Source organism: Cricetulus griseus, chromosome 6 (assembly GCF_003668045.3).
Source record: "Cricetulus griseus strain 17A/GY chromosome 6, alternate assembly CriGri-PICRH-1.0, whole genome shotgun sequence".
NCBI classification, from domain to species: domain Eukaryota; kingdom Metazoa; phylum Chordata; class Mammalia; order Rodentia; family Cricetidae; genus Cricetulus; species Cricetulus griseus.
The window spans coordinates 139,901,592-139,929,335 of NC_048599.1; the positions used below are offsets into that span (position 1 = coordinate 139,901,592).

The following is a 27,744-nucleotide window of genomic DNA, read 5'->3' on the forward strand; positions in this document are numbered from 1 at the left end:
AGCACAGGTTGCTGGCTGAGCCCAATTTGTCATTTGAAAAAGTGACAATGACTGTCACCACAACATGCCTGTTTGTTTTTGTACTGATCCTTTATCCTAATGACACCTCACAGAGGAAAGCTACTATTGTTAAGCCCATTTTGCAGGTGAGAGAGCTGAGCCACAGAAAGGCTCATTAGTTAGGTCACCATCTCATGCAAGGTCTGTATGTCTGTATGTAAAGCCTCCCTCCAGCGGAGACATCAGACAGACTGCAAGAAAGGTTTAATGCTTCTAATTTAAATTAAGAAGAAAAAAAGCAATATAAAAAAAGAAAGTTTTAACGGTGCTTGACCATGGAGTGTGCCTGAAAAACATGGCTTCCATGTTGCATCTGATGAGGAACTTGGGGCATGCTGCCCCTTGTATCTTGCACTAAGTGGGGTATTCAATAAAAGTCTGTGACTTCTGAGATGGCGGTGACGTTTGTGGACTGGACTGGTTGGATTTGAAGTTGTTGATAAGCATTAGGTGTTCCTTACCTTTGTGTAGTGGGGAGCAAATATGTATGACTTGGGCAGACATGGCTGTGGCCCTGAATCTGTATGAAATATGCAAGGCAGGTCAAGTAGGGCAGAACCCTTGCATCTCTGTGCGTGCTGAATCCAGCAAGACCACTGGGTGTGACTAGCCTGCAGTACCAGCTTTCACGGAGAGATGGTGCCCTTTCCCAACAGTTGTAATTTGCTGGCATTCGACAAGGCAAGGAATGCCATGCATTAACCAGAGAAACAACTCCAATTGACCTCTTGAGCCAGCAGACCTCACACCCAGCACTCAGGCCAGGATCATTTTGGCTGTCGTTGAAGTTTTCTCTGCAAATGGGGACAGAACACAGAGAGACAAGTCCTAGGAAGGTGCCACATCCTTCTTAGCAGATATCAGGAAGTCTCCTTTTGTCGTGACATCTCTTTCATGCCCCCTTCCGGGGCGTCTGTAATTGACCAGGTGGGAATGAGCGCAGTGAGAGTTAGTGGGTAGGATGTCTTTCTTTACCCAGGGCTGGAACAACTTGGAGAAATGCTTACAGGACCTGACTTTCCTCAGCTTAGAAGGCTGCTGCAAAGTCAAAAGCGCTATTAAGGTGTTTTGCTGGCTGTGCTGTTGCACTGAGACTTAACGGGTCATAGCACAGATGCTGCTGAAGCTTGCCCTGCCCCTGAGCTGGATCCCTGAGAGGGACCTCTGCCCATCTAGGCCTACAGCACGCGCCAGATGCCAGACGACCTATCCCCCAATGCACACACCATAGCCCGCGATCATGGGTGTGGTTCCTCTAGCGCCTCCTAAACTCCTGATGTCAGGTGAGTGCACTCACCTGCACCCCTACTGTGCACAGAGGGCACACCAGCGCCTTCTCTATTTAAACCTGCTCCCAGAAACCCAGGGTGGTCCCCGCTAGAAATTCCAACTGTCTCTTCCTGCAGATACAGTTGCCAAGGTTCTCGGGAGTGTCTCACTTTATAGCCACCTTTTTACTTACTCTTGCGCTGGCACTCACCCGAGCTTCTTGTCTCCTCTGGGGCTCAGGAGAAGCCCCAAACTAAGTGGGAATAAATCCACCTGGGAAGATGGACCCCAGCAGTAAGGGTGGTGTGGTCCATCCTCCCAGGGACCCTCGGCCACAAGCAGGCCTGAGCGGAACCCGGGCCTCAGCAAGACAGGTCTGAGTGTGACCAAAAGAACCAGGAAGAAGGAGAGGAGATAGGTGCCACGTGAGATTGGGGTGGGGGGCGGTGTTACGGTTTGGGGCAGCATTTTGTCTGTCCTCCTGAGTGACCCTAACTCTTTGGCGGATGAGTTTGCAGACCTCTCTGCCTGCAGCCAGGGGGCGGCGGGGAGCCGGAGCACGGAGGAAAAATCCACCCATTTCCTGGGCAGATTGCGTCGGCCGCCGCCCGGCCGTGTCCCCGCCTCCCGGCCGCGGCCCCCGCGCACAGCCCGCGCCGTGCTCAGAACCCGGTGGCCCTTCTCGGCAGCGGAGCGCGCGGGGACGCGGCAGCAGCGGGCAGCGCGGGAGGGCAGAGCGCGCCGGGCAGGGCCGCCTGGTCACCTCCCAGCGCCGGGGCGGCGCGGCGATGGCCAGGGCGCACAGGGTGGCGGAGACGGGCGGGAGGCGGCGGGCGGAGGGGGCGGGGGACGCGGCCGGGCGCCCCTGCCCGCCGTGGTGCCCGCCGCCTGAGACTGCCTGGGGCGCGGGAGCCAGCGCCGGCGCGGCGCGGGCGCAGGAGGCCACTCGAGGCGCGATGTCGGTACCGTTGCTGAAGATCGGGGTCGTGCTAAGCACCATGGCCATGATCACCAACTGGATGTCCCAGACACTGCCCTCGCTGGTGGGCCTCAACACCACCCGGCTCTCGGCCGCCAGCGGCGGGACGCTGGACCGCAGCACCGGCGTAAGTGAGCCCACCTTGCGCCCTCGCGGCCCCTCCTCCCTCCTGCCTCCTCTTGGGTAGGAGCCCCGGGCTGGCCCAACGGGGCCGCACAGGATGGGGTCACCCGGAGAGGGAGGGAAGCAGGGGCCGGGGTCACGAGCCCACCTTCTGCGCAGCAGCTAAGCAGCGCCTCCAGTTGTTGCGGCCGCCACCCGTACTCTAGAGTCTCGGGGCGATGCTTCCTGCGCCGGGTCCCCTCGAGGGGCTTGAGAACACCTGCTGGGGTGGTGGTGGTGGGAGAGGTTCAAAAGTCTAGAGTCCTTGTTCACCTATATTAGGAAGTCTTTCCTTGCGAAGCTTAGGAAACTGAAACTAGGGACTTGGGGACTTAGCCAAGGTCACTCAGCAAGTAAGGGGTGGAGATGCTTCTTAAAGCCTTTTGTGGGCTAGATCCAGCCGGGACTCAGCTCGCCCTACTTTGTAAAAGGGGAACTGGACCGGCCCAGAGCGGGGACCCAGGCAGAAGATAAGAGCTCGGTGGTCTCATCTGAGCCCCCCACCCAAATCCCGGGGCACTATTCTCTTCCCATCCCCACTAGAAGATCTAAGGGTCCACTCCAGAGGAGGTTGAGAGGAGCTGGGCGGGACCGGACCCCGCTTCCCCCCCCCGCCCCCACCTCCGCAAGTGCCTTCACCCACCCCTTTCTACCGGCCTCTGAAATGGAAATCGCATCTCCATGCCATCAGCAGCCTGGAGAGGGGAGTGATGGCTACCTTCGGGGTGGAGGGTCTGGGCAGGGCTGACTTCCATGGGGGCTGGAGCAGGCTGAGCTGAGACCACCCTTCAGTGAGGGGCCACTGGTAAGGGTCCCTGGCCTAACCTTAAGTGGAAAGGAGAGGTGAAGGACGGGTCTCCTTTTTCCTCCAGTTCTGCTCCCAAGGGCTCAGTGGTGTGAACCACTCCCCCCCACCCCCCCTACCCCCACACACACATACCTATGTCTCTTGTTGGGTCTACCTTTCGAGTTTTCCTAGTGCTGGGTGTGGTGTCGAAACCTTTAATCCCAGCACTCGAGAGGCAGAGGCAGGTGAATCTCTGTGAGTTAGAAGCCAGCATGGTCTACATAGTGAGTTCCCAAAAACCAAACCAACAAAAAAATCAAGATGAGTTTCCCTGATAAGGACTTGACATACTTCTATTGCTGAGGTTGGATGAATGAAATTGAAGTATATCACTACCATAGCTTCTCTACCTTCCTCCCCAGCCCTATCTAAAAATAGCAGGGAAGTGCAGGATGCCAGGGAAAGGTTTGGAGACAGTGGGCAGGCTGCAGTAGCAGGAGGGCAGGAGGGTGTGTGCAGGAGCATTGGTGTCTACTACCCCGCTGTGTCTCTGAAGGTCAGGGTCATGGATGGTATAGAGTGCCTGCAAGGTGAACCTAGCTCCTCACAGCTCTGGTTCCTTGGTGGTCTTTGGGCAAACCCACAGCGTGTTTGTTGACATCCACCAAATGGCTCGGTGGGTCGGAACTGCATGGAGTTGGAAGGCCAGCATCTTAGCCAGGCTGCTTTCAGGGAGACAGCACAGCTCTAGGCCATTGCTGCTCTGGGTTTCTAGGCACTGATGAGAACTGTTAACAATGGTACTTGTCTCCGAGTGTTAGGGAACAGAAGATCAAGGCTTGACTGTACCTACTAGGGAAAGAGGGTGTCTGATCCCCTGAACCGTTAGCCACTGGGCTTCTTATATGGCCCCTGCAGCCCTTCCCACCTCCCCAAGCATTAATCTGATTAGATGTCAAAACTCTAAGCATCCAGGGCTGAACTTGAACTTTAAGACATTGTGTCCCTCTGATCTACTTCAGTCCTTGGCACCCAGGCACAAGCCTCCCTCATTCTCTTGTTCTCTCTCCATTCCCTTCCCCACCTGCCCCTCTCCAGGTGTTGCCCACCAACCCCGAGGAGAGCTGGCAGGTGTACAGCTCTGCCCAGGACAGTGAGGGCAGGTGTATCTGCACGGTGGTTGCCCCCCAGCAGACCATGTGTTCACGAGATGCCCGCACAAAACAGCTGAGGCAGCTACTGGAGAAGGTGAGTCTGTGTAGGGGGTGTGTGAGCTTGCACATGCAGAGTGCTGTGTGCCAGCCTGAGGGTTGGCCAGTCTGCAGGGCTCACCCCAGGCCATCCCTGGTGTGACCCCACTCTAAATATTTGTGAATGAATGAGTGGACAGATGACTGCATGGATAGGAAAATGGAAAAGAACAAGGTAGCCCTGGTGGGCTTGGGGGGGGTGCTCCATGAAAGAGCTTTTTGATAAGCATGGCTCCTTCGTTCTGCGCCATTTCTCCTCTGAGCATTGTTCAGGGTCTGGTCCAAAGGGCTCAACAATGCTGCCAGGAAAACAGTAGACTCGAGGTGCCTGGCACACAGGTTTTTCCAGGGATGTCTCTGCTCCACTGGTGAATGGTCACACCTGGCAATTCATTCCCACCATGGATGCTTCTAACACAAGGACAATAGTGTGCAATCCATGCATACAATTTGAGTCTTACTCCATTTGATTGTCACAAGACCAGAGTAGAGCTGGTGGCATTGGTCACTCCTCAGATTTTCCCCAGGCTACATAGCTGGTTAGAAAGGGAGCAAGTCTGAATCATTGGACCAGCTGTTGGGCTTCTCTTTCTCAACAAGAGTACCTATGGGCTGCTCCCAGAGACCCAGGATTCTGCAGCTAACCTCACTACTATCAGCCCCTTGAGTGCTGCCATGAGGAGAAGGGAAGATGAGGGGCCTTTCCATCCTGCCCATCTCCCTCCCCCAAGAAAATGCCTCCATGGGGTGAACTCTTCACAATCAGAGACAGTGGGATCATCTCTCTCTCTCTCTCTCTCTCTCTCTCTCTCTCTCTCTCTCTCTCTCTCACACACACACACACACACACACACACACACACACAGAAAAGCTGGGACTTTCCCCTACTGATTGGACTTTGTATGAGATCTGTGGAGTGAGAGGTCCTTTGTAACTTCAACACAGGCCCTGAGGACAGACATCACCTTTGCTTCCCTCTAGCTGGGGAAGGCAGGATGGCTTTGGAGCCCGGCTTAACCCCTGCCAGGATCTGTCCTCCCCAGCTGGAGCTGAGATAACTGCAGGACTCCCACTTCCTTGGGGAAAGCAGTTCCCTTTTCTGGACTGAGCTCTTTGAGTCAGGGAGCAGCCAGGGGATTTGGGATGACTCCCGTGTCACTGCCAGTCCCCATCTGGAAGAGACGCCAGACCTCATTTCCATCATGGTGCCTGTCGGGCTGACTCACCCAGAAGGGGTAGAGTGTGTGTTGGTTCCTTGGCCTGTTTTGCCACCTTTAGCCACCAGAGTAAATCATTCGAAAAGAGTTCAAGTAAAATACATTTAACAGATCCCACGGACATTTATTTACACCAAGCTAGACAGGAGCCTAATTGAGCCTTTAATTATTCAGAACTGTAGCAAAGGGGCGGGGCATGGAGGGGCCTGAGGCCCAAGTCAAGGGGCCCTGGGAGAAGGGCAGAGCTGGGAAATGGTTCCAGAAAGCTCTAGAGGCCTCTGAGAATGAGGCCGCACAGCTTTCCTCTCTGCCTATGCAGGCCACAGTTTTGCTGCTTAAAAATTTAAAGCCCCATTTCACGCCACGTAGACTCTATTTTGGGAGGGCCTGAGCACTGGCTGGAAGAGAGGCCCTTCATTTACTGTGCCTGCCAGCATTTCTGAGACAAGCCTGCTCCGCCTTTGTGCTCTGGGGCTGGGCCTGGTCAACATGCCTCCTTTCTCTTCTACTTTGCCTTTTCTCTGCCTGTGGGGCGGGGCCAGGCCTGGCACAGACAGCACCTGCCATCTTGAGTGGCAGCAGAAGAGGCTCTGGATTCCCTGGGTCCCCGAGGCTGCTGGTAGCTGAGTACCCTGGAGCTGGTTCTGTATTGCTACCATCTGACTTTGTGTTAGACCCACTTGGTAACACAGCAGGTCAGGTTCTGGGACCTAGGCCTAGAGGCTCTGGTTTTGTCCAGCTTGAGTCCTTGCTGAGGACTGAGTATCAGCATGCCTGGGCAGTTCTTCCAGGGTCTGATATCAGCTGTGTGATGGGACCAAGTTTGTTAACTCCCAAGCTGGCATATGGGGTTATGTTAGTATGTGGGACTCAGAACAGTTTGCCCAGCCACACCCTGGGCTTTATGAAGATCAAATGAGATAAATAGCATAGCTGGCTCAGGCCAGTGCCTCCATGGACAGTAAACACTAGCAACTAGTCATTCCCAGATGGAGACAGGTGTGTGGCTGTTGAGCATGTCCCCTCCTCCACTTCATGGCAACTGCTGCCACAGTGGCTAAGAGCATCCTATGACCTTGTGACCTTGAGTGTGCTGGTTGGCTTCTGGGGATACTCTAGGAACTAGAAGAGGTGTGTGGAAGTAGGTATTTCTAGAGCGTTAATACGGATGTCGCCCATGTTTTGTTAAGGAAGACTTAGCTGAGTGGTTGGCCAGAAAGTGGGGTCAGACATTGGTTCATCTTAAAGCAACCAAGTTATTTGGCATCTTAAGTTTTTTTTCTTAATGTAAAGGCTAATCTTTATATTTTAAAATCCCTTAGAAGCATTGGTCCTTGGTAGGGAGGACAAAAATCTCCCACCTACACTGTGTGGTCTCTTCCTGAAAGCTTGTGTTGGACAGAGCCTTCCCCACCCCAAGCCCCGCCCACTATTTGACTGGTTGACAGCTGAACCCTGTTCTTGTCAGTGTCATATCTCCAAGGAGACTGGGAAGAGAGGCTTTAAGCAGAGGTGTCCATGTTGTACTTCCTCTGGGCCAGGAAGGCTGCACAGGTTCCCTATTCTAGGTTCAGCTGCGGGTGAGGCCCCACCCCACCTTCCAATAAGGTGGTTGTTCCCAAGTAGTTCACGTTGTCCTTTGTCTGAGGTCATCCCGGAAGCCTCCTTGGAGGCAGTGGCATTTGGGCTGGGCTTTGAAGAATGAACAAGAGCCAACTTGACATCTGTTCCCAGAAGAAGCACTGCAGCCATTCAGAGGGACAGCAAGGGATGAGAGAGGCCATCCAGCAAGAGCAGCTCCATTCCCCTTAGAGTGTCTAAGAGAAAGGAACAGCCAGCCCATGCACAGCTGTGCTATAAATTGAAATGTGAAAGGGAATGTGTGTGTTGCTTTACGTCCTAAAACCCCATATGGTTTTAAGTGCTGAGATGGGCGATATCGGCCTTTGGCCCGTGAGAAGGCATATCTTGTCACTCTTCCCATTTTACTCCACTTACTGGTCTGAAGGGTTTGTGGTGGGAGATGGGAACCTTGCCATCACTGCTCTGACCACTGAGCAGTGAAGCCAAGCCTCTGTCTCAAGGACTTTGTTCCTAGAAGGGAGTCTTTTTTAAATTCAGAAAGAAAAAAAAATTCAGCAAGAAGGCCTGTCATTCAGAAGGCACCTTCCTTGCTAGTAATTGGATTAGATTCTGAGAAATGACCCAACCCACTGCAGCATCCTCCGCACCTTGGCTCCCTGGCCCCCTTGCCCCTGGTGAGCATACATTCTCACATAAGCCATAGCCAGTTTCCTGAAAATGAAATGGTGCTGGCAGGTGGCCGCACCAAAACTGTTTTTCTTTGGCACTCTCTGGAATCGTGCTGAATAATAGAGTCCCATCTTGAGGCTACACTCCATTCAACAATGCCCGTAAGGATGTAAAACAGCGATTCTTCATTTGCTGGGTGATTGATTCCTGACTCTGCGTTCTGAATGTGCGTGTTTGCCGAGCAGTCATCTGCCTATGATATTGTGAGGTGTGATGGATGAGGCATGTGAGGTGGGGAAAAGGCTCGGCAGCGAGCCTAGAGCTAGCGGCTCCCTATCCCTTCATTCCACACTATTACACCAGCGCTGTCAGCAAGGACACTCCAGGAGACTTCAGGGGAAAAGGAATTTATACCCTAGGCGGGCCTGGCATCATTCTGGGTGCATCTCTTGCTGTGTGCACTTACCTAACGATGTCAGTCATTCCCCAACAGAATAGAAACAGGCCCCACCCTTAAACACAGAGAGAAATGGCCCCCAACCCTGTGCCTGGAGCAACTCAAGGCTCCTGCCCTGATCTGTGTGCCCTAGTGTCAGAGTTCTGCTGGAAGAGGGTAGAGGGAATGTTTGCCCAGCTGATCTGCTGTGTTTGGGGAGTTCTTGGTCCTAACGATCTGATGCCGGTGATTAACTGGTAAATCATGCTTGGGCCACTTCTGCCTCCCAGGGTGGTGCTGTGGGAAAGGTCAGCCTGGCTGATGAGCAGACAAATGAAACTGCCTGGCATCTGCTGCAGCTCTTGCCTTGAACCTGTTACCCTTTTGACAGGTGCAAAACATGTCTCAATCCATAGAAGTCTTGGACAGGAGGACTCAGAGAGACCTGCAATACGTGGAGAAGATGGAAAACCAAATGAAAGGACTGGAGTCCAAGTTCAAGCAGGTGGAGGAGAGCCATAAGCAACATCTGGCCAGGCAGTTCAAGGTATGTGTGTCCCTCACGGAGCTTTGCTCCCCCCCCTTCCTCTTTTCCTCCTCTCCCCCTCCCCATATCCTCCTCCTCCTTTTCCTCTATTGCCCACTTCTCCTCACCCCTCCTCTTCCCCCTTCCTCCTCCTCTCCCTCTCCTCCCTCCTGCTCCAAGTCAGATTTTATTCCCCTCCCTGCTTCCCTTTCCTGGCAGAGGTAGTGACTGAGGATTGTTCTCTGCTTTGCAAAGATGTGCTACTCTGGAAGGAGAGAGACCACCCACTCGGGCCACTGAAGGGATTGGAGCTTGATCATCACATACTGGCCCCTCTCTCCTTCCCTCATCAGCCAGTAGGGAACAGGGGTCCCAGGTCCCCTGCTCCTCTGGCTGAGGCATATTAGCTGGGCAGGGTATCGCTAGAGGCCCTTGGCATTCCACAGCTGCTGCAGGTAAATCACATTAGCCAAGGATTAGCTTAATTGATTAGAGCCATTTCTGGACCCAGATCACTCAGGGCAGTTTTTCACTTCTGACCTAATTTAGCCGTGACAAGGCACACTGTAGATGCAGCTGTGTTAAGTGTTCTGCGTCTCCAGATGACCCTGGTCATTAAAACCTCAGTTCCTTTGACCTGAAATTATATATACATATGTACAAGTATGTATATATATATACATGACTCTCCACTAGGACTAGGCTGGGAATTATCTGCCACCTTAATTAAGGTGTTCATGCATGTTAATTAGGAATCAGGCCCAGATGTAAATGAACAGGTCAAATTACACAGCCGCTTGGCTGGAAACCGCTGAGCCCTTGTCTGTCCTCCCTTTTATGCTAATGTTATCCTTTGAGGCACTCCCTATATAAAGCAGGAACTAATTCTCCTTTTAAAAACAGTACATTAGGTAGGCAAAATGGAAAGCTAATGAAGTTACAAATCTATAATATAAATAAAATAATAGACGAATCCCATTGAGGCAAAATAAACCAGTGATTCTTGTCCCAGGCAGGGGAACACTGTGCCCCTTTTTCTGATGTGCCATCATGCCATAACCTTAGAGAGAGACTCTTGACCTTACTTGATTCTCTCCTGGCCAGCATCTGCCCTTCTGTGCTCAGCAGACTGTGAAGACAGAGATGTCTTCAGCGTCATGAGGTAGCTCCCCTTGGAGCATGTCATCCACAGAGCACCCTCTGAGTTCCAAAGTTGGGGACTCTGAGACTCTGGAACAGCAAAAACAAGCCCTTGACTTTTACACTGTAGTCACTGCATGAAGGGATTCCAGCAGAAACCGTGAGGGAGGCCCTTTGCCATTTGAGTAACTTGTTTTACTACCGTTAAAGTGTGACTTTTCTTAAGTGACCATGCAAATATGTGTCTTTTAATGGCTGTTTGAGGCAGGCTAGTGAGCTAGCTTTTCAACGGTGTTTCGTTTTCTTGCTTGCAGGGCTAACTTAAGAGTTTTTTCAATGCGCCAGTGACTGAAGAAGCAGTCCCCCATGTAACCATGAGAGAGCCAGAGAGCTTTTTGCACCATGCATTTTTACGATTCTTTTCCAATCCTTAGCACCATTTCACTAAGGAACCTTGAATCCAACCAGGATCCTCCTTTTGCATGCGACTCTAGATGCATCCCATGAATAGTTTGAACCCTTGTCAATGCACTTTTTGAAAAAGAAAGAAAAAAAAAAAGAACCACAAACTTTGTGTATGTGACCTAAAGCATGTAACCTTAAGATGTTGCATTCTCGACTGACAAATAAAGAGCTTTCCCAAATTGTTGGTGTTCTGAGGACTGTTTAATACGCTATCTTGACTCACTGGGACCAGATAACTGATGGATTACTAAAATGGGAGTGTGTACACCTTCCCTCTCATAGGGAGAAGCCAGGCCAAGGCAGGGTATTTCAAGTTCTTGCATGCATCGCACTGAACCAGCTTATTTTAACCTTGCAGGCGATAAAAGCGAAAATGGATGAACTTAGGCCTTTGATTCCTGTGTTGGAAGAGTACAAGGCCGATGCCAAATTGGTATTGCAGTTTAAGGAGGAGGTCCAGAATCTGACGTCAGTGCTTAACGAGCTGCAAGAGGAAATTGGCGCCTATGACTACGATGAACTTCAGAGCAGAGTGTCCAATCTTGAAGAAAGGCTCCGTGCATGCATGCAAAAACTAGGTAGGCCCAGCACCCTGCCAGTGTGGCACTGCCTGGCCCGACTCTGCCACACACGCAGGTGTAGGGAGTGGTGCAGAAGCCACCCTGCCTGCCTGGCTTCAGCAGGTGATGGCTGCATCAGGGCTTCTGGGTAGGGCCACCCAGAGAGAGGATCAAGGAGTACAGGCAACACCCACCCCAGGGCATTACCTATGTGCAAGCCCCACACCAAAGCCAGTTCTAGACCCCAGTGGATCCCACATTTGTAAAAAAACAAAAAACAAAAAACAAAAAACCAAATAACAAAAGAGAGATATTAGATGCCACATACTGTCAGATGGTGCATGTGTGTGTGTGTACAGGTGTGAGTGTTTAATATGCGTGCGTGTGTGTGTGTGTGTGTGTGTGTGTGTGTGTGCGCGTGCGTGCGTGCGTGCGTGCGTGCGTGCGTGCGTGCGTGCGTGTGTGTGTGGTTCATGCATGTGTTTTTAGGATAACTTTAAAGGGGCTGGAAACACATCTCCATCCAGGCTGAGAAGAGGGCTGATAAAACACCTTGAGACAATGCATCAGGTTTAGTTAGAACTAAGTAGCAGCAGATTTTAGACAGAATAACTGAGGGGCCCTCAGTGGCCTGGGTGGAATGGACTGATGAGCAAGGTGGCTTTCTCTCAGAGTCATGTTCCCTGACAGTTCTAAGTTAGGGGTCATGGGGTTCTCATGCCTGACTGATTACCCAGTCAGTGGCTTTGGCCAAACTGTACTTGTTGGATATTTGGGACAATTTTTAAATGGTACGTTTCATGTCCTGACCCCAGCTTCAGCATTCCTCTACAGAGCCTGACCAAATCATTGATTTTTATACCATGTACTTGTTAGGGTGACTTTGGGCTCCATCTGATGCTCGGCCTCTGTCTTCTTTCATCTGTGCCTTGCAACTTTAAAACATCCCAAATAACAAATATCTTTCAAAAGCCTTAGTGTGGGCCAAACAAATGGTTCCATTGGTTAAGTGCATCCAGAGCAAGCATAAGGACCTGAGTTCAATACTCAGAACTCATGTAAAAATAATCCTAGCACAAGGGAGGGGAGGCAGGACTTGCTGGCCAGCCAACATGTCTTCCTTGGGAAGTAAGATGGTGAGAGACACTGTCTAGGTGGATGACTCCTGAGAAATAATACCCGAAGTTGGCATCTGGAGCTCATACATGCACATGTACACCTTCACAGACCAACACATGGGTGCAAATTCCAGGTGTTGGTTGACAGATGAACGGGAGTGTTCACTAGACAGGTAGTCTCCTGGTTTCCAGGTGAATCCCAGCAACTGCTCCTTGCTTGCCCCCAACAAAAGTGTAAAGTTTTTGGCTCCCAGGCCTGCCAAGCCAGGAAACTATGGTGGGTACTGGGAACTAATTGTTTTGAAGAGACATTCACAGGGCCACCAGAAAACCATCTCTCATTTATTTCCTTGCTTTTATGCCTCATAAAACACAGGCTATTGTGGCAGGGACTGGTAGCTTTAATCAGTCCATGAGTGGGACTGGATGACAGCCTCCTCCACTGCCTGCACATGCATTCTGGAAGTGCCTAGAGTGCTGGGCTGAGGAATGGGCTATTGGTCTCCTCCAGTCTTCCCTTGGGTTTCCATCATGGCCTCTCTCGCAGCCTTCCCAGCCAAGCACTTAGAGATCTTCCTGGTCTCTGAAGAGCCTAGAGGCTGAGTTTATTTCCCTGCAAATGTTTCCCCTGCTAGGTAATCAGGCAGGGTGTCATACCTAGGAGAAACCAAGAGAATCTGGATGGAGACCATGGTGGGACATGACCAAGGCTGCCAAGCTAATGGACCTATGGGAGAGGGGGGCAGCCCACACGGCTCTCCAGGTTATCCCAGCCAAGCCAGACTTCCCATCTGTTCTTAGCCTATTTTTAGCAGCTGCATGAATTTACCTTATGGCTAAGATCTTGGGGCTTTCACGTGGCTGCCCTTGGACTGCTAAGACACATGTGATATGGGAATGAAGGAAAAAACGAGGCCAGATAGTGCCTGTGTGGCACTGAGCATGTAATTCTTTCCTAAGAGGGGCTTCAGCAAGCATATAATTGAAGTGAAACATCAGCTGGGGTTGGGACAGTGGGTTCTGAACCCCAGTCTGGGCAGCCCTGGGGTGCCAAATTATAAAATAACTAAAGTAGAAAGCCAATCAACAGCAGGTACCTCTTCTGGGCTTCTGCCATCTTCCATTGCAGTGTCTCCTGCTTTGCAACACAAAGAAAGGTACAGGGTTCTTGGGCCCTAGGGTCACTATGAGAATTTGCATATATTGTTCATTTCACCAGCTCTGCACTGCCCCGCTCAGAGGAGGTAGAAGTATGATAGATCAGTAAGCAGGTGGGTAGGCAGGCAAGTGGGGGTGGGGAGAGAGAATGAGTGGAAGGATCGAGGGACAGAGGGAGGCATAGCTGATGATAGATGGATAGACAGGTAGAGGATTGGTCAATGACTGGGTGATGGATGAGTAGAGAAGCAGCTGATAGAAATAGGTGGCAGATGGTTGACTGATAGGTCTATAGATAGGTCTAGCATCTGTCCCAGACCTTAATTCAGCCCAGGAACCTAAAGACTAAATACCTGGTGGCTGCTAAATTCAGCCTTGCAGAGAGGCATCTTCCCCCAGCCTCCCCAGCAGCCCACTGACAGGATGGCCATGCTGGCCCAGTGGGTGGGACTCTGCACATGTGGGAGCTCGGTAGCTGAGTGTTAGCCCTTCAGCCCTCACACCCCAGGCTCCTTGGTGTGCTACCTCTGCAGGTGCTTGGTTACATTCCTGGGGGAGTGGGGGAGGAAAGGGCTCCCTGCATCTCTCCAAGTCTCTTATCAGAACCCTCCTAAATTCCTGGCCTGCACACATGAAGAAAACACAGCTCAAGGACCAGAGTTACGGTTGTTTCTGGAACATCTTGATGGGGTACCATGCTTTTCCAAGTGTCCCAGCCAGGACTTAGAATTTGAAATGTCTTCCTTCTGGACTCAGCATAGAGCTTAGGCATGTCTTGGTCCTTTTCTGGAAAGTACAATCCCCTGGAACAAGTCTTGTCCCCTGGCAGGAGACAGGCAGTGTTGCCCAGAACCCTGGTGTCCCCAGAGAAGATGCTGCAAGGTCAGATCCCAGCAGCCAGCCTGAGTGAAGCTAGAACCTGGGCCCCAGCACAAGCTGCTCAATGCAGCTGCTTCTCAGACTTAGATTGTACTGGCGCCGCACGTGTCCTTGGTCACCATTGCCTTTGAGGACTAGCTGTCTGAAGTGTTATCCCTATCATACCATCATGGTACTTATGCCAAGGGCTCCTTGGAGGAGGTTTGGTTGGTTGGTTGGTTTTGGTTTTGGTTTTGGTTTCCTTTCTGCAAGTGAGTTTGAAGTCCCCAGATAGCTAGGGCCAACCAACGGGAAAAGTGTGGGGTTTTTTGTTTGTTTGTTTGTTTGTTTGTTTGTTTGTTCTATTGAGGACATGTCTTAGTAAATCTTCTGCTTCCCACTTACAAGTTACCTGCCAGCCAGGTGAGCTGTCCACACAGTGTCCACACTAGTAGGATCCTAAGGGCAGGCTCCTGCCCTGGTTGGGTACACTGACTTGCCATGATGTGCTGTGCTGTGAGCTCTATGGACTCTTCAAAAGACACCTCCTTAACACTTGAGATGCCAGAGTCCCCCTGTGGAGGCTGGGCTTTGCTAGTAGGGCAGTGGGACTAGTGGCTCACAGAGCTGTGTGATCACTTATAGATGAGAGAGTTAAAAGTGATTTAGCAGTGGAAGCCTAAGGGAACAGAGCTTAGGAGTTCAGCAGCTGATAATACCTACTAGACCGGGCCTGCCTCTTCCATTTCTTCTAAAAAGTGGTCCACTAGAGGCCTGGCCTTTCCTGGTCAGGGCAAGAGGGGAAGGATGACTCTAGGATAATGTCCACAGGCTTGCTGTGGACTCTGGATCCAAACCTGGGTCTGCATTAGAGCTCTTTCATCTGCATCTTGGACCTTGTTCCCAGCCTGCAGACTTCTTTCCACATAGCTCTTCTCTAGTTTCAGGGCTAAACACTGAGAATGGAGACAGGGCCAAAGCTTATTTGATGCCACTGTCCCAGCGCTGCCTCCCAGAGATACTCATCCTGACTTGGGCTTTGAGATATTCCAGGCTGCTCTCAGCCTGGCATCCTCCCAAGAAGTATACAAGGCACATGGCTTGTCTAGCTTCCAGCTTGACCTGGCATCTCCATTCCAGTACCCTCCCAATTGAGCATCATCCTTCCTGCAGGCCTCTTCCTGAGGTCCTGGAGCTTTCTACCACCCCCACATATCCTGAGTGTGTGATTGGAGAGGGGCACTTTCTAGAACTGGGTGTGCCAACATACCATCAAGCCTCTGCCATGGACTTTGAGATACTGTCAATTCGAGAGGTCTTGGCAGACTAGTGTGGACAGAGGACTAAAAATAACTCCCTGACTTAAGGAGGGCAGGCAGCCTCCAGCCCCATGGGCCCTGGGAGCTATGCCCGCCCCAGCAGCCTAAAGAGCAGGAGACACAGTGGCCAAACCTCCCTACCCTCCTCAGCCAGCCTTGAAGCATTGAAAGGTTGACTGCCCTGGTGACTATGTGTATGCACCAAGGAAACACACCAGAGGAGGGCTGGGTGTGGCTGGAAGGCTGAACCTGCTGGGCAGCCTTCTAGTAGAACTCAAACATAGATCTCCTGTCACTTTCTGGGATAGGAAAAAAATAAAATAAAAAAGGACCATTGGGAAGAGTGTGGTAGGCTTGTTCATAGCTGCCCCTAACCTGGCTGAGAGCAAAGCCCTGTTTTCTGCACATTCCCCTTCCGAGTTCACGGAAGACTGACTGAACAATCTAAGCATATTTCTGGAAGCCCTGAGTTGTGCACCTATGCTAGTTTGCCTTCCTAGTGGCACTGGTGATACAGTGCCTGCTTAGTGGTATGGCACTGGTGATACAGTGCCTGCTTAGTGGTAACTGAAGCAAACATGGTAGCATGAAGGGTGGGCTTCACTCCCCAGAGGCTCACCCTACTGACCCCAGCACTTCTCAGCTGGTGAATCGATATACTGAAGAGGCTCTTCAGAGAGCTAAGTCCTTCATTTGTTTATGGGGAAGCAGGGTGAATGAAGAAGACCTCTTACCTGGAGCACCAAGCTCTAGGTGCTTTTGTTGGCAACCCCAGGAAATGTGGGGTTCAGCTGAGGTCACTGAGATGGATGGGATGATGACATCTTTCGGGTCTAGGCATGTGTCTGGGCCCAGCCCTAGAAGCTCAGTGGGATGCTGTTCTAGAGTGGGAATAGAATAGACCTGGTCATGGAGGCAGGGAAGGCTAGGACCAGTGCTAGGCATCCAAGCTGGGCTGGGCATCTCCCAGAAACTGTCACGTTCAGGTGATGTCAGGTTTCTTCAGGAGAAGCTATCCAACCAGGAAGGGACCTCTGTTTGGGACAGATCTAGTGTGAGTTGACATCTCAGAAAACTTCAGTGGGTGGTTGAGTCATGTGTTGGCCTCAAGCAGAGCATGCCATTGGGTGGGAAGGATGTCTTCCACATGGATCTCCAGCCATGACACCTGTGCATGCTGATTCCTTTGGACCTTAACCTCCAGCCAGCTCATAGATCATGTCTCCAGGATCAGTGGGAGACTTTCTAGGAGAAATTACAGGAACCAGTGGCTCTGTAGATGCTGAGTCTGGATGGCAGAATGGGGTCTGGGAAGAAGACTTGCAACTTGCTATTGACTTCTGTTGGCTTCTTTCTGTTTCCACCCATTGGGGGGTGGGAGCCTCTGTCTTCTGGTAACCCAACACCCACCCCCAAGTCAACAGGAGCAAAGGAAGAAAAAGTGGTAGTGAGGGGTGGAATCCAACTTGGTCATCTGGCTTCCCCTGCCAGGTCTGTACAGGCAACCCACAGTGAACTCAGAAGCATGCAGATGTGCAAGTGTGTGTGTGAATGTGTGTGTGTGTGTGTGTGTGTGTGTGTGTGTGTGTGTGTGTGTGTGTGTGTGTTTATGTGTGTGTGTGTGTTTATGTGTGTAGTTGGGTCAGGTACTCATGAAAAGGAAATTTTTCTACAAACCCATCAGGATCCTCACCTCCATCTCCTGCCAACACTGGTCAACCTCAGCCTTCAATGTCCTTCTTTGTCCTTTCACTTTCCTTGGTGTCTCCTCTGGACCCAGGGCTTGGGCAGAGCAGTGCAGTATGCAAAGATCAAATGGGCATGCATGTGTTCAGCAATGGGCTTCTCAGATCATTGCACCCAAGACCTCCATGGAGCCGCAAGCCTCAAAAAAGCATTGGTGTGCTCTTGGGGAGGGGACAGGAGAGTGGGCACAGTGTGGCACTTCCTCTTCCAGTCTGGGCAGGAGTTCCAGGGCTGGGGCACTGGTGGGAATCCAGGCCTGGAGTGTGTTTCTTCTGCATGCAGTGGGCAGTCAATCCTGCTGAGCCTCCCTCTGTCCAAGGCCCCTTTCTGCTGGCCAAACAGTTCATCTTGTCAGTCTTGTACAATGCCACCATGGACATGCTCACCCCATTTCAGGCTTGGGGAGATGCTGTTGAGTGTGAGAGCATGGCAAGCTGCACCCTCCCCTGGGCTTGACTCACCCTGCTCAATGTAGGATTATCTCTGCCTCTCTGTGGTCTCAGGTTAAGTCTCTTACAATCTCGCCTAAGCACCTGGATCTTCTCTGAACTTTGCAGACACTGTGTATGTATGCTAATGTGGCCCTTGGGGATATCTTATAGACTTGGGGGGGGTCACACTCAAGCCTGACCTAGTGGGATGGAAAGGAGGAGTCCTGCACATCAGGTTCAATTTGGAGGTTGAGAGCTGGTAAGAGAGCTGCCAGCTAAGGCAGGAATGCTTAGCCACTCCTGAATGACCACACTGTGGCTCTGAGATCATCTCTGGCCATCTGTGAGGTGGGAAGACTGCAGAGGCACATTCAAGATCTCACAGAGCATGATGCTCAAATCCCAGCCCTCCTGCCAGGGGCTGCTCCTCCTGAGAGCATGGAACGCCCACAGATACTCCCATACACACACATAGCAGGACAGCAGCAAGCCTCCACCTGCCTCCAACAGGGGCCTGGTTCCAAGACAGACACATGCACAAGGGAGGACAGACACATGCACAGGGAAGGTGCTCCCACAGTATGGGGTGTTGTTATGGACTGCTAGGATTGTCTTTCTGTGCTCCCACAGTATGGGGTGCTGTTATGGACTGCTAGGATTGTCTTTCTGTTTTGAAAGGTGAATCCTGCCTGGGTCCAGTGTCTCCCATGGAGCCTAAATTCTCTCCTGTTGCCTGCCATGCTGGCAAAGTGCAACATTGCAGCAGCTATAGAGGACTGAGCTCTTATGCCCCATTTCCCAGAGAATATTGAGCCTTGCTGTGTCCAACCCTCAATTGTTATTGAGGCCGCCCTGGCCTTTTTCTCCCAAGGAATCATGAGGCCCAGGAGGGCAAGCATTCCTTGCTATGGCCTGCCCATGCTGGCCTCAATTGCTCTCTCTAGAGGAAAAGGTGGCTCTTCTGGTGGGGCTTGTGTAAGTGACATTATGGGCTGGGCTCCAGATCTGGAGGGAAACAGAATGAAGCCCCCCAAGCCCAGCTGTGCCACTGGGGGAGGGATCAAAGACTCTCAGTCACCTGTTGGTCCTAACCTATGTGCACTCTGTTCCAGCCTGCGGGAAGCTGACAGGCATAAGTGACCCGGTGACTGTCAAGACCTCTGGCTCAAGGTTCGGGTCCTGGATGACAGACCCACTGGCCCCAGAAGGTGATAACAGGGTAAGTGTCCCTGGAGCTCTTAAAGGACTTAAAAGGACTGGTCTTTGTCCCTCACCCTAGTGCCAGCATGTCTACTTCCCAGCAGAGTGTCAGCAGCTATGGATTGGGTAGAGTGGGAATTCCCCAAGGGCTTCTTCCCAGGAAGGCAAGTAGAGGCCCCTATATGAACACAAGAGACAGACAGTGGGATGAGAAGGCTGTCCATTTGAGGATGGTGGTGGCAGTCATGGAAGCAACAGTGGCTCTGCCCAGGGGCTGAGTAGGTTCTCAGGCCTCTCCTGTGCTGGCCACTCCGGGCGATTCCCATCACTGCCTCTGCTTCGGGGATAGAATCTATTAGGCCTTTCTTGTTTTAATGACAGCTGATTTGTACTCATTTGCCATTCCTTTCATGGATGATAAAGGCTCTGTGTTCCTTTTTGATTTTGAGAAGAGGCTGAGTTCCTTTTTCCTGGGTGTTTCCCCCCTGGGCAAACCTCAGAAAAGAAATATGAGCCAGCCACCCATTTTTGCCTACTTCTCCTTCCTGGGGACTGGTCTCGGCCCCTTTAGGAGCTGGGTATTGGGAGTCAGAGGCTGGGAGCCCCCCTTGATAGAGGAGGCCTGTAAGGAACAGTCTTCTGGCGTCTTCAGGAAGCTCTAAGGGAAGAGCTAGAAGGGAAGCTGTGCTTCTGTGAATCAGGTCCTTTGATGCTAACAGCGCTAATCACTGCAGCCAGGATGAGCCTCCTGGGGTCCAGGCTCTTCTCCCCAAGGCTCTTCTTTTCAGAGGTTTGCAGGATGGTGGATAGAAGCAGAGAGCTGGAAGCTCCTCCCTGGGCCCAGAGAAAGGAGCCTGAAATCTGAGATCCTGAAGTGTTACCGCGGTTCTCCTCTCCATGACAGGCAGATCAAGAGAGACTCACATCTCTCAAGAGCAAGACTGTGTAGTACTAGAAACAAGAGGCATCTGGGGTGGCCAAAAACCCTCTAGATGTGTCAGCTTTAGAGACAAGTGATCTAAGGCCTCAGCCAGCTTTGGAGGACTGGCTGGGCTGCCTCCAAGATACTATAGGGTCAGGGATATATGGGCATTGGTTGTTTTCACACTGTTTTTTGTACCATGATGGTAACATAGTTTCTCAACATTCTAGTTTGTGCTCTGTTGCTGTGATAAAACGCTTTGACAAAAAGCAACTTAGGGTTGATTTTATGTTCCACTTTCAGGTTACATTCATCATTAGGGGAAGTCAGGGCAGGAGCTCAAGCAAGAATCTGGAGGTAGACCTGTTTGCTAGTCCTCGAAGCCTTACCTCTGACTAAGGAACTCACGCATATCCAAGACATTATATCAGGACCCATGGAGGATGCTAATTGATGGCTTATGCTCAGCCAGCCTTCTAACAAGTTCAGGACCACTTTCACAGGAGATAGTGCTGCCCATAATGGGAAAAGCCCTCCTATCAGTTAAGGCAATCAAGACAGTCCCTTCCAGGCATGCACACAGATCAACCTAATAAAGACAATTATTCAACTGAGACTCTTTATTCAGGTGATTCTAGGTTGGGTCTAGTTGACAATTAAGGTAGACAGTTAACACTAACTAGGATACTTAGTTTGTGTAAGTACCCACATCCCATCAGTAAAGCCTACCTCTGCATGAGGTTTGGTTAGGAACACCCCCTCACTACAGACATGGATGACAATGGCATTATGGGAAGAAAGACAGGGCCAAGACAGGAGGTGCTTAGGAAGCCCAGTTCAGCATGCTAGGCTCTGTCCCAACCATGTCATGTCTAGTTACCGGCTCTGGATGCAAAGGATGATACACCTGTCCCACCCTCACCCCCACCCCCACATACCATGCTCTCCATATAGTATCCAGCACCAGAGCCTCCTTCCAGGCTTCTGGGGAAATGTTAATACCACTCACGCAAGTGGCCATGTCCTGTCTATGGTCCTCAGAGACTGGTCCCTGGTGTCACTGAACCTGTGAGATTCTGGACTGAGACTCCTGATGCCACCCACAAAGGACCTCTCCCCACAGCACAGAGCAGGAAAACAACCATCAACCCCACACAGGCTAGTCAAGCTCAAGAGAGGAGCCCAAGTCTGGAGCCTTCTGACATTACATATATGTGTGCCTTGGGCTCTAGGATGCAAGGCATAGATAGCAAGGATGTAGATTCGCAAAGCTCTCAGGATACCCATGGGTGCTTGTAACAATTATTTTCTGCTTCATGACTGCCTTCCAGGAGAGGAGACTGTGGTAGCAGACATCGTGGCTAAAAGGAGGAGGGAGGGGCCTTCATGAGGGTTGACAGCAGGGAAGGGGCAGGACGCTGGCTGGGAGCAGACACACAGTATTGGGTGCTGCTCTGGGCACTTTGAGCTCCAGCCATTCAGAACCACGTGCTCCCCACAGTGGCCCATGTATCCAGCCAGCTAAGTGACATGTCGCCTCGCCCTACCATTGATCAACACCAGCAGTGTTTGTTTTGTTTTGCTTTCTTCCAGTCTCCCATTCACTTTTGATCACACACACACGGTAGACCAATAACTCCACACACACACACACACACACACACACACACACACACACACACACAGAGAGAGAGAGAGAGAGAGAGAGAGAGAGAGAGAGAGAGAGAAATTGATGTTGGCTTTAGAGCAGGTCCCTGTGGAGGATTCTGTGAAAGGAATGGGTGACGCTGAGGGGAGAATGGCATGGGACCCATGAGGAGGCCCCAGGAAGCAGCAGAGCCCCTTGTTAGTGTGTGCTGAGGGGCCGTGCTGAGCCAGCTCTGTCCCCATTGCTTCTGTGTAAGCTATCAGAACACAATTAGATTGGGGTGCCTTTGCATGGGCCTTCCTCACTGTCTATCGAGCACCGACTATGCACAGGTGCAGTGCTGAGAAGCCTCCCTCAGCAGTGAGCCATCTGTGTATTTACAGACCCTCAGCCCCCAATAGAGGCCACACCCTTTCACCAGCATTAGAAGCAGGAAACTTGGTTGGAGCCGGCTGTATCTCCCATCTTGTGCATAGAATACTTAAGTCCCTACCACCCTCCCACACCTCCAGATCCCCACCCCCACCCCGAGTTCCAAAGATTCCATTCTGGATTCTCCTTGGACTGGAACACCCTGACAGAGCCATGTCCCACCCACCCCTCTTTCTGCTCCCTTACTGGTCCCTACCTCAGAAGTCCAGTCTAGCTTACACAAGAGGTCAGAGAGGGGGCTTGCACCATGCTCCTACCACCCCCAGGAAGTTCATGTTCAGGGGGCTGGTGTATTACTCAAACCCTCACTTAGCTCTGTGCTTCAAGACCCTTTCTCTTCATCTAAACAGCACCAAAGCCAGCAGATGATCCTTAGAACAGAGGGTGGGATTATCCAGAACGCTTTAGATTATGCAGATATGCTGGTGCCTGCAGCACTGTCTGCTGGCAGCTTAGATATCCCTTCTAATCCTTTCTCAGTGGGCGTACTTAGTGGGACATTCCTGGGGCCACTGGCATCCTGCCACTTCCTCCTAGCCTCCCACTGAGGCTCTCTCCACCCCTTCACTAACAGCTCCCTTTAGAACATCTTTTCCAAGGCTGAATTCCTTGATGTTAGCAGTTTCAGGAGGACATTTGTCAAATGCTTGCCAAGTCAGAGAGAAGAGCTAACTAAAGTCCCGTTACTGAGAAAGGCCCTTAAATAGCAACACCCAACACCTTGGCTGCATTGTAAGATGCTGGACAGAGGCCCTGACAGCCCTACCCTGGCCTCCCTTCTCACTGAAAAGCAACTGAACTTAGTACAGTTGAGTAGACCTCCCTAGCCTCAGATTTCTTGTCTGAAAATGCAGAAACTAGCAACAGTGATGTGCAGGACAGCTGAAGGAGCCCTGCAAGTCTTGGAGACCTCTACACAGGACACCCAAGCCATTGACATCCACCCCAGGAGAGTGACAGAGTGAGTGAGACAGTTGCAAAGTTAGCAAGCCAATCGATGAAGCCGAAAGATAAGATGCATTCAGAATCAAGCACAGATGTTAGAAGGACACCCCAGTATGCCTGGGCAGCAGCTACAGATGTGATTTGGGGACTTTGAAACTACTGAATCTGTAACTAAGTTTGGATGTTATGATATAGACATATTCCTCTTTCTTACCCAGAGTTCATTCCCCAAAGGGCAGACTTTAGAGGTCCACTGTGCAGCTGGAGGAGGGCGATGAGAGATAAAACATGGATCAAAGGAATCCTTGCTCACACATAGGGCACGGTGGGATTGAACTTGAGGCATGGTTCACGAGCTGTTTTAACAGTCTGGCTTGTGAAGTTACTTAGAAAAAGGAGTGTGTGTTTCTCTTTTGCAGGTGTTCTGGTCAGTTATGTCAAAATTCTCAGGGTCAGCTATTGAGAGACAGTAATCAAGGCCAGAAAAGTGAAGGTGGGGGTGGCTTTTCTTTGGCTGGTCCCCTCTGTTTACTAACTGACCGTCCTCCTCCAAGGCAGCTATGCTGGTACATGGGCTCATATGAGGGTTAATAGTGCATGATGCCACTCCAAATAAAGCCGTGCAATTGTGTAGGCATCCTGTCACCTTCTATGTTGCCCTCCACCTCAGCTGGTCATCCTTGAGTCTAGTTGGAAAGAACCATTGATCCTTCCAGAGGACATGAGAACCAGCAACTGTCACCAGGGTCACTTCCCAGGGACAGCAGCACCAGCCCAAGTTGGCTGAATTTAGTCTAAACCAGCAGGCCTTGGAAGGGACAAAAGACAAGGGCATTTCAGATGGGAAGGTCACTGTGCTGAGGGAAGGAGCAGCCCCTGTGGAAATGGAGTTCCTTCCCACAAGGCTCTCTGGGCTTTGAGTCATGTAGCTCTCCTCCACAGAATGGTGCCATGTCCCGAGCAGCCTCCCTAGCATGTGACTGAATATTCAGCCTCTGGAGCCCACTCTCCTGATGCATCCTAATCTGTGTTGTCAGAGAGTGCTGTGCTCTGTGTCTGATTTGCCATTGCATGAGAGAATAGACCGTTTGAAAATCCTTAGAAATTGGTGTCATCTTGTTACACACTAGACCCAAAAATCACAGAAACCAATCACTAGCTTCCCACCATGGAGGGTCCACTCCAAAGTGCTAAGGAAGGTCTTTCTTCAGAGGTGGACAGTGAGGCCTAGCAGAAGATGGTTCAAGCAGAAGCTGCAAAGAGATGGAGAACTCCCTGGCCCAGGAGGAAGCCCAGTGAGTGCACAGTCTGTGGGCAGCTTTCCCCAGAGACCTAGAGGTTATCTGTGCATGTTCTGATCCTCCAATACTCCCCTCCATTCTAATCTGTGATCCATATCATTGAGGGATGGTCTGAGAAAGACTGGGGATAATAATAACCACAAACAAGACCCTGTTGTTGCTATTGTTGTTTTAAATCTCATTAAAAACAAAAAAGGCACATCTGCTTCCCAGCATCTGAACGGACGTCTCAGGAACACATTTTCTTTTTCTTTTCTTTTTTTCAAAAACGTCATGCCAAGCCTGAGAGCTGCCGCAGCCCTAATCCTTGCTCAGCTTTCCCAGCTATCTGTGGATAAAGCAGCTATCTTAATGCCAGGCAGATACTGCTGCCAGGTCTCCTCTCCCAGCCCCGCCCCCTTCTCATTTGCTACAAAATTGCTTCAAAATGACTAAAGGTTTTTGTTCCAAGTATAGATGGTTCTCAGGTCAATTGGCACGCAGAGTCATCGGAAATCACTTCCTTTGTAACCCTTTAAACTTAGGCCTCAGCCGTTTATTACTTGGTTGCTTTCCACGGCTGTGAGGCCCACATTCTAGTCTGAAAAGTGTTTTCCCCAGATTAGGCAATGAGCTACCGGCCTCCCCATAGCAAAGCAAAGCCCCAGTTAATTACCTTTCCCTGCACACCTCTCCCCTAGCATAGATGATGACTCAGTCTGCACTTCAGTGACAGCCTGGTGGAGTGAAGAGGATTCATTCAGTATCCCATCGTCACACTGGAAGATGGCCCTTCCCAGTGACCTTGAGAACCAGTTGTCTTTGCAGACAGACACTCCCCAGTGTGTGAGCATCCACTTAGCAGCTGTACCCTTTACACGGCTGACTCCAGTATTCAGCTCCTGCTTTGATGACACTCCCAAGCCTTTGGCCAGGATCCAACAGTGAGCAAACAGATGTGACCACTGTCCTAGAACATGGTGCCAGAGAGGGCTCCATCTGGGGACCTGGTGGGGTTTCCCACACCAACCATCGCTGTATAATGCATAGACTGGCTATGGACTGTATGTGAGAGAGACTCTGGAGAGCCTGACTGCCTGTCCCTATATCCCACTGTCCTACCCTTCCCAGGGGTTCAGGAAATAGATCTGAGTGGCGGCCAGGCAGGAGTCCAGTGTTCTTGGAGGTAGGACAGGATACTCTACAGTCTTGATGGCTCTTCCAGATCCCACACGCTCCCTCTGTGGGACACTAACGAGGTCTGCTTTCCCCACAGGTTTGGTACATGGATGGTTATCACAACAACCGCTTTGTCCGTGAGTACAAGTCCATGGTGGACTTCATGAACACAGACAATTTTACCTCGCACCGTCTCCCACACCCCTGGTCTGGCACGGGCCAGGTAGTCTACAATGGCTCCATCTATTTCAACAAATTCCAGAGTCACATTATCATCAGGTTTGACCTGAAGACAGAGACAATCCTGAAGACACGCAGCCTGGACTACGCTGGCTACAACAACATGTACCACTACGCCTGGGGTGGCCACTCAGACATCGACCTCATGGTGGACGAGAATGGGCTCTGGGCTGTCTATGCCACAAACCAGAACGCCGGCAACATTGTCATCAGCAAGCTGGATCCTGTCTCACTGCAGATCCTGCAGACATGGAACACCAGCTACCCCAAGCGCAGCGCCGGTGAGGCCTTCATCATCTGCGGGACCCTCTATGTCACCAACGGCTACTCGGGGGGAACCAAGGTTCACTATGCTTACCAGACCAACGCCTCGACCTACGAGTACATTGACATCCCCTTCCAGAACAAATATTCCCACATCTCCATGCTGGACTACAACCCTAAGGACCGCGCGCTGTATGCCTGGAACAACGGCCATCAGACCCTCTACAATGTCACCCTCTTCCACGTCATCCGCTCTGATGAGTTGTAGCTCCTGCTTTCCCAGAAGCCCAGGGTCCAAATCCTCGCCCAGAGGACATTTCCATTGAAACAGCTGCCAAAATGATTCCAAGAATACTAACAGTCCTGATTTTGAGAAATCAGCGTGATTCTGATGCCGAGGGATGGCGTCACCTCACCTCTGTGGCCCACCACCTCCTACTCATGCAGGTGGGCCACAGATTGCCGAAGAAACCGCCATGTTTGTGGATGGAACTGCAGCCCGAGGCTCCCTGGCTGTCCCCATCCCACCCCCATCCCTCTCTGGTCAAATAACTCAAAGAAGCAAAGGCGATGACTGTTGGCCCCTCTCACCCAAGAACAACCCACTGTTAGGATTGCATGGACATTTCCTTAGGTCGTGATCAGCTCGATGACGTGATGGCCATTCCCCCAACCTGGAGCCCCCCAGTCCCCGCGGCGCTCGGTGTAGGCTGCTTTAGCCCACACGTATCGCAGCTGCCTTTTTCTTGACTGTGTTGTTGTCTCTTAGATTAACTGTGCTGAGACTCCTGGTAGCTCATGGACCTGTGTCTAGTACTTTCCCAAAGCGATGGTGGGTGTACGTAGAGTGAAGTTGCCATACCCACGTTGTTGAACTTGCGTACCCTGTAGCTAGGTCGTGAGGTGTCCGTCTGTTATCCCCCAAGGTGGTAACTCCGTGTGTTCAATTTATGCAATGAATGTTGTCATGCGATGCCGTAGTTTGGATTGATAAGTGGATGGTTTCTGTTTCTAAAAAGAAAAAAAAAATCAGTGTTTGCTCTTATAGGAGACATAGTCAAGTTCATGTTGATAGTAACCCAGTGGAATTCTCTTCTTGTCAAGTTATCTGAATTGTGTAACCATGGAAGGAAAGGATGCATCTTGGGAAACTTCAGTTTCCAACAGGAAGGAACTCCCCAAGGGCAGCCATGTGTGAAAAGGTCGTTTTTTAAGAAACAATAAGTAAAAGAGGGCGACTTTGTACTGTTCAGCTATCTGAGAAACAATAAAGATATTAGGAGACTTCCTTGCTTGCTTATTGTCTGTGACAAGAGAGACATGATAGACATGCAGGGTCTGCACAACTGCCTTCTAGATGGTGGCCCCAACCTCCTACTCCCCAAAGCCCGACAAGGCTTGAAGTTTCCCCCACCTTAGCTGTCCAGGGGCTCTCACCCCTCACCTACTTTCCTCTCCTCAGACAGCCCCAGTGCCATTGGTAGTCACCAGCTGAGACCCCAATGATGCTAAGTCAGGGAAGGTAAACCTACCCCACTTCCGGCCCAGCCTTTCACCAAGGGTTGCCACAGGTCTAGGTAGAAGGTGCCTAGTCCTCCATGGGACCCTTAGATGTGCATATTTTAGCAATTCCAAAGAGCTCAACATGCAGATAATGTCCTAGGACACCCAGGTAGAACCCTGCGTCTCAGAAAGTCCTAAGGTTCTTGCAGGACAAATCACAGCCCCAGGCCAACAGCCTTTCTAGAACGCCCTGGAATGTAATGAGAGCCAGAGAAGTGATGGCATGAGAGGAACTCTCCCTGCACATGGTATTGTACTGGCCTTAGATTTGACACAGTGGCTGCTGTCTGTGTTCTGTTGTGGGTTGGGATGTGATGGCTACCTCCTCTTACCTCGC

At 51.1% G+C, this 27,744-nt stretch overlaps 1 protein-coding gene across 3 annotated transcripts; it reads left to right on the top strand.

The window, feature by feature from the left end:
- The first annotated feature begins 1,970 nt into the window (after positions 1-1,970).
- Olfm1 (olfactomedin 1) lies at positions 1,971-27,129 on the top strand. 3 transcript variants are annotated; one of them, XM_027423042.2, is made up of 6 exons: positions 1,971-2,435; positions 4,356-4,505; positions 8,805-8,960; positions 10,903-11,122; positions 18,847-18,953; positions 25,438-27,129. In XM_027423042.2, exons 1-6 carry the CDS (start codon positions 2,118-2,120, stop codon positions 26,110-26,112), a joined length of 1,626 nt encoding a protein of 541 aa, XP_027278843.1. In that variant the 5' UTR covers positions 1,971-2,117; the 3' UTR covers positions 26,113-27,129. The 3 variants fall into 3 exon arrangements, with proteins under 3 accessions (XP_027278843.1, XP_027278846.1, XP_027278845.1); XM_027423044.2 differs by lacking the exon at positions 25,438-27,129 and adding an exon at positions 24,863-24,886 and having other exon boundaries at positions 1,974-2,435; XM_027423045.2 differs by lacking the exons at positions 10,903-11,122; positions 18,847-18,953; positions 25,438-27,129 and adding an exon at positions 10,394-10,724 and having other exon boundaries at positions 1,972-2,435.
- Positions 27,130-27,744: the final 615 nt, after the last annotated feature.

Coding starts and splice junctions, on each gene's coding strand:
- Olfm1 (XM_027423042.2), top strand. CDS start 2,118: ATGGCCAGGGCGCACAGGGTGGCGGAGACGGGCGGGAGGCGGCGGGCG. Junction 4,506..8,804: donor TGAGGCAGCTACTGGAGAAG/GTGAGTCTGTGT, acceptor CCCTTTTGACAG/GTGCAAAACATGTCTCAATC. Junction 18,954..25,437: donor CCCCAGAAGGTGATAACAGG/GTAAGTGTCCCT, acceptor CTTTCCCCACAG/GTTTGGTACATGGATGGTTA.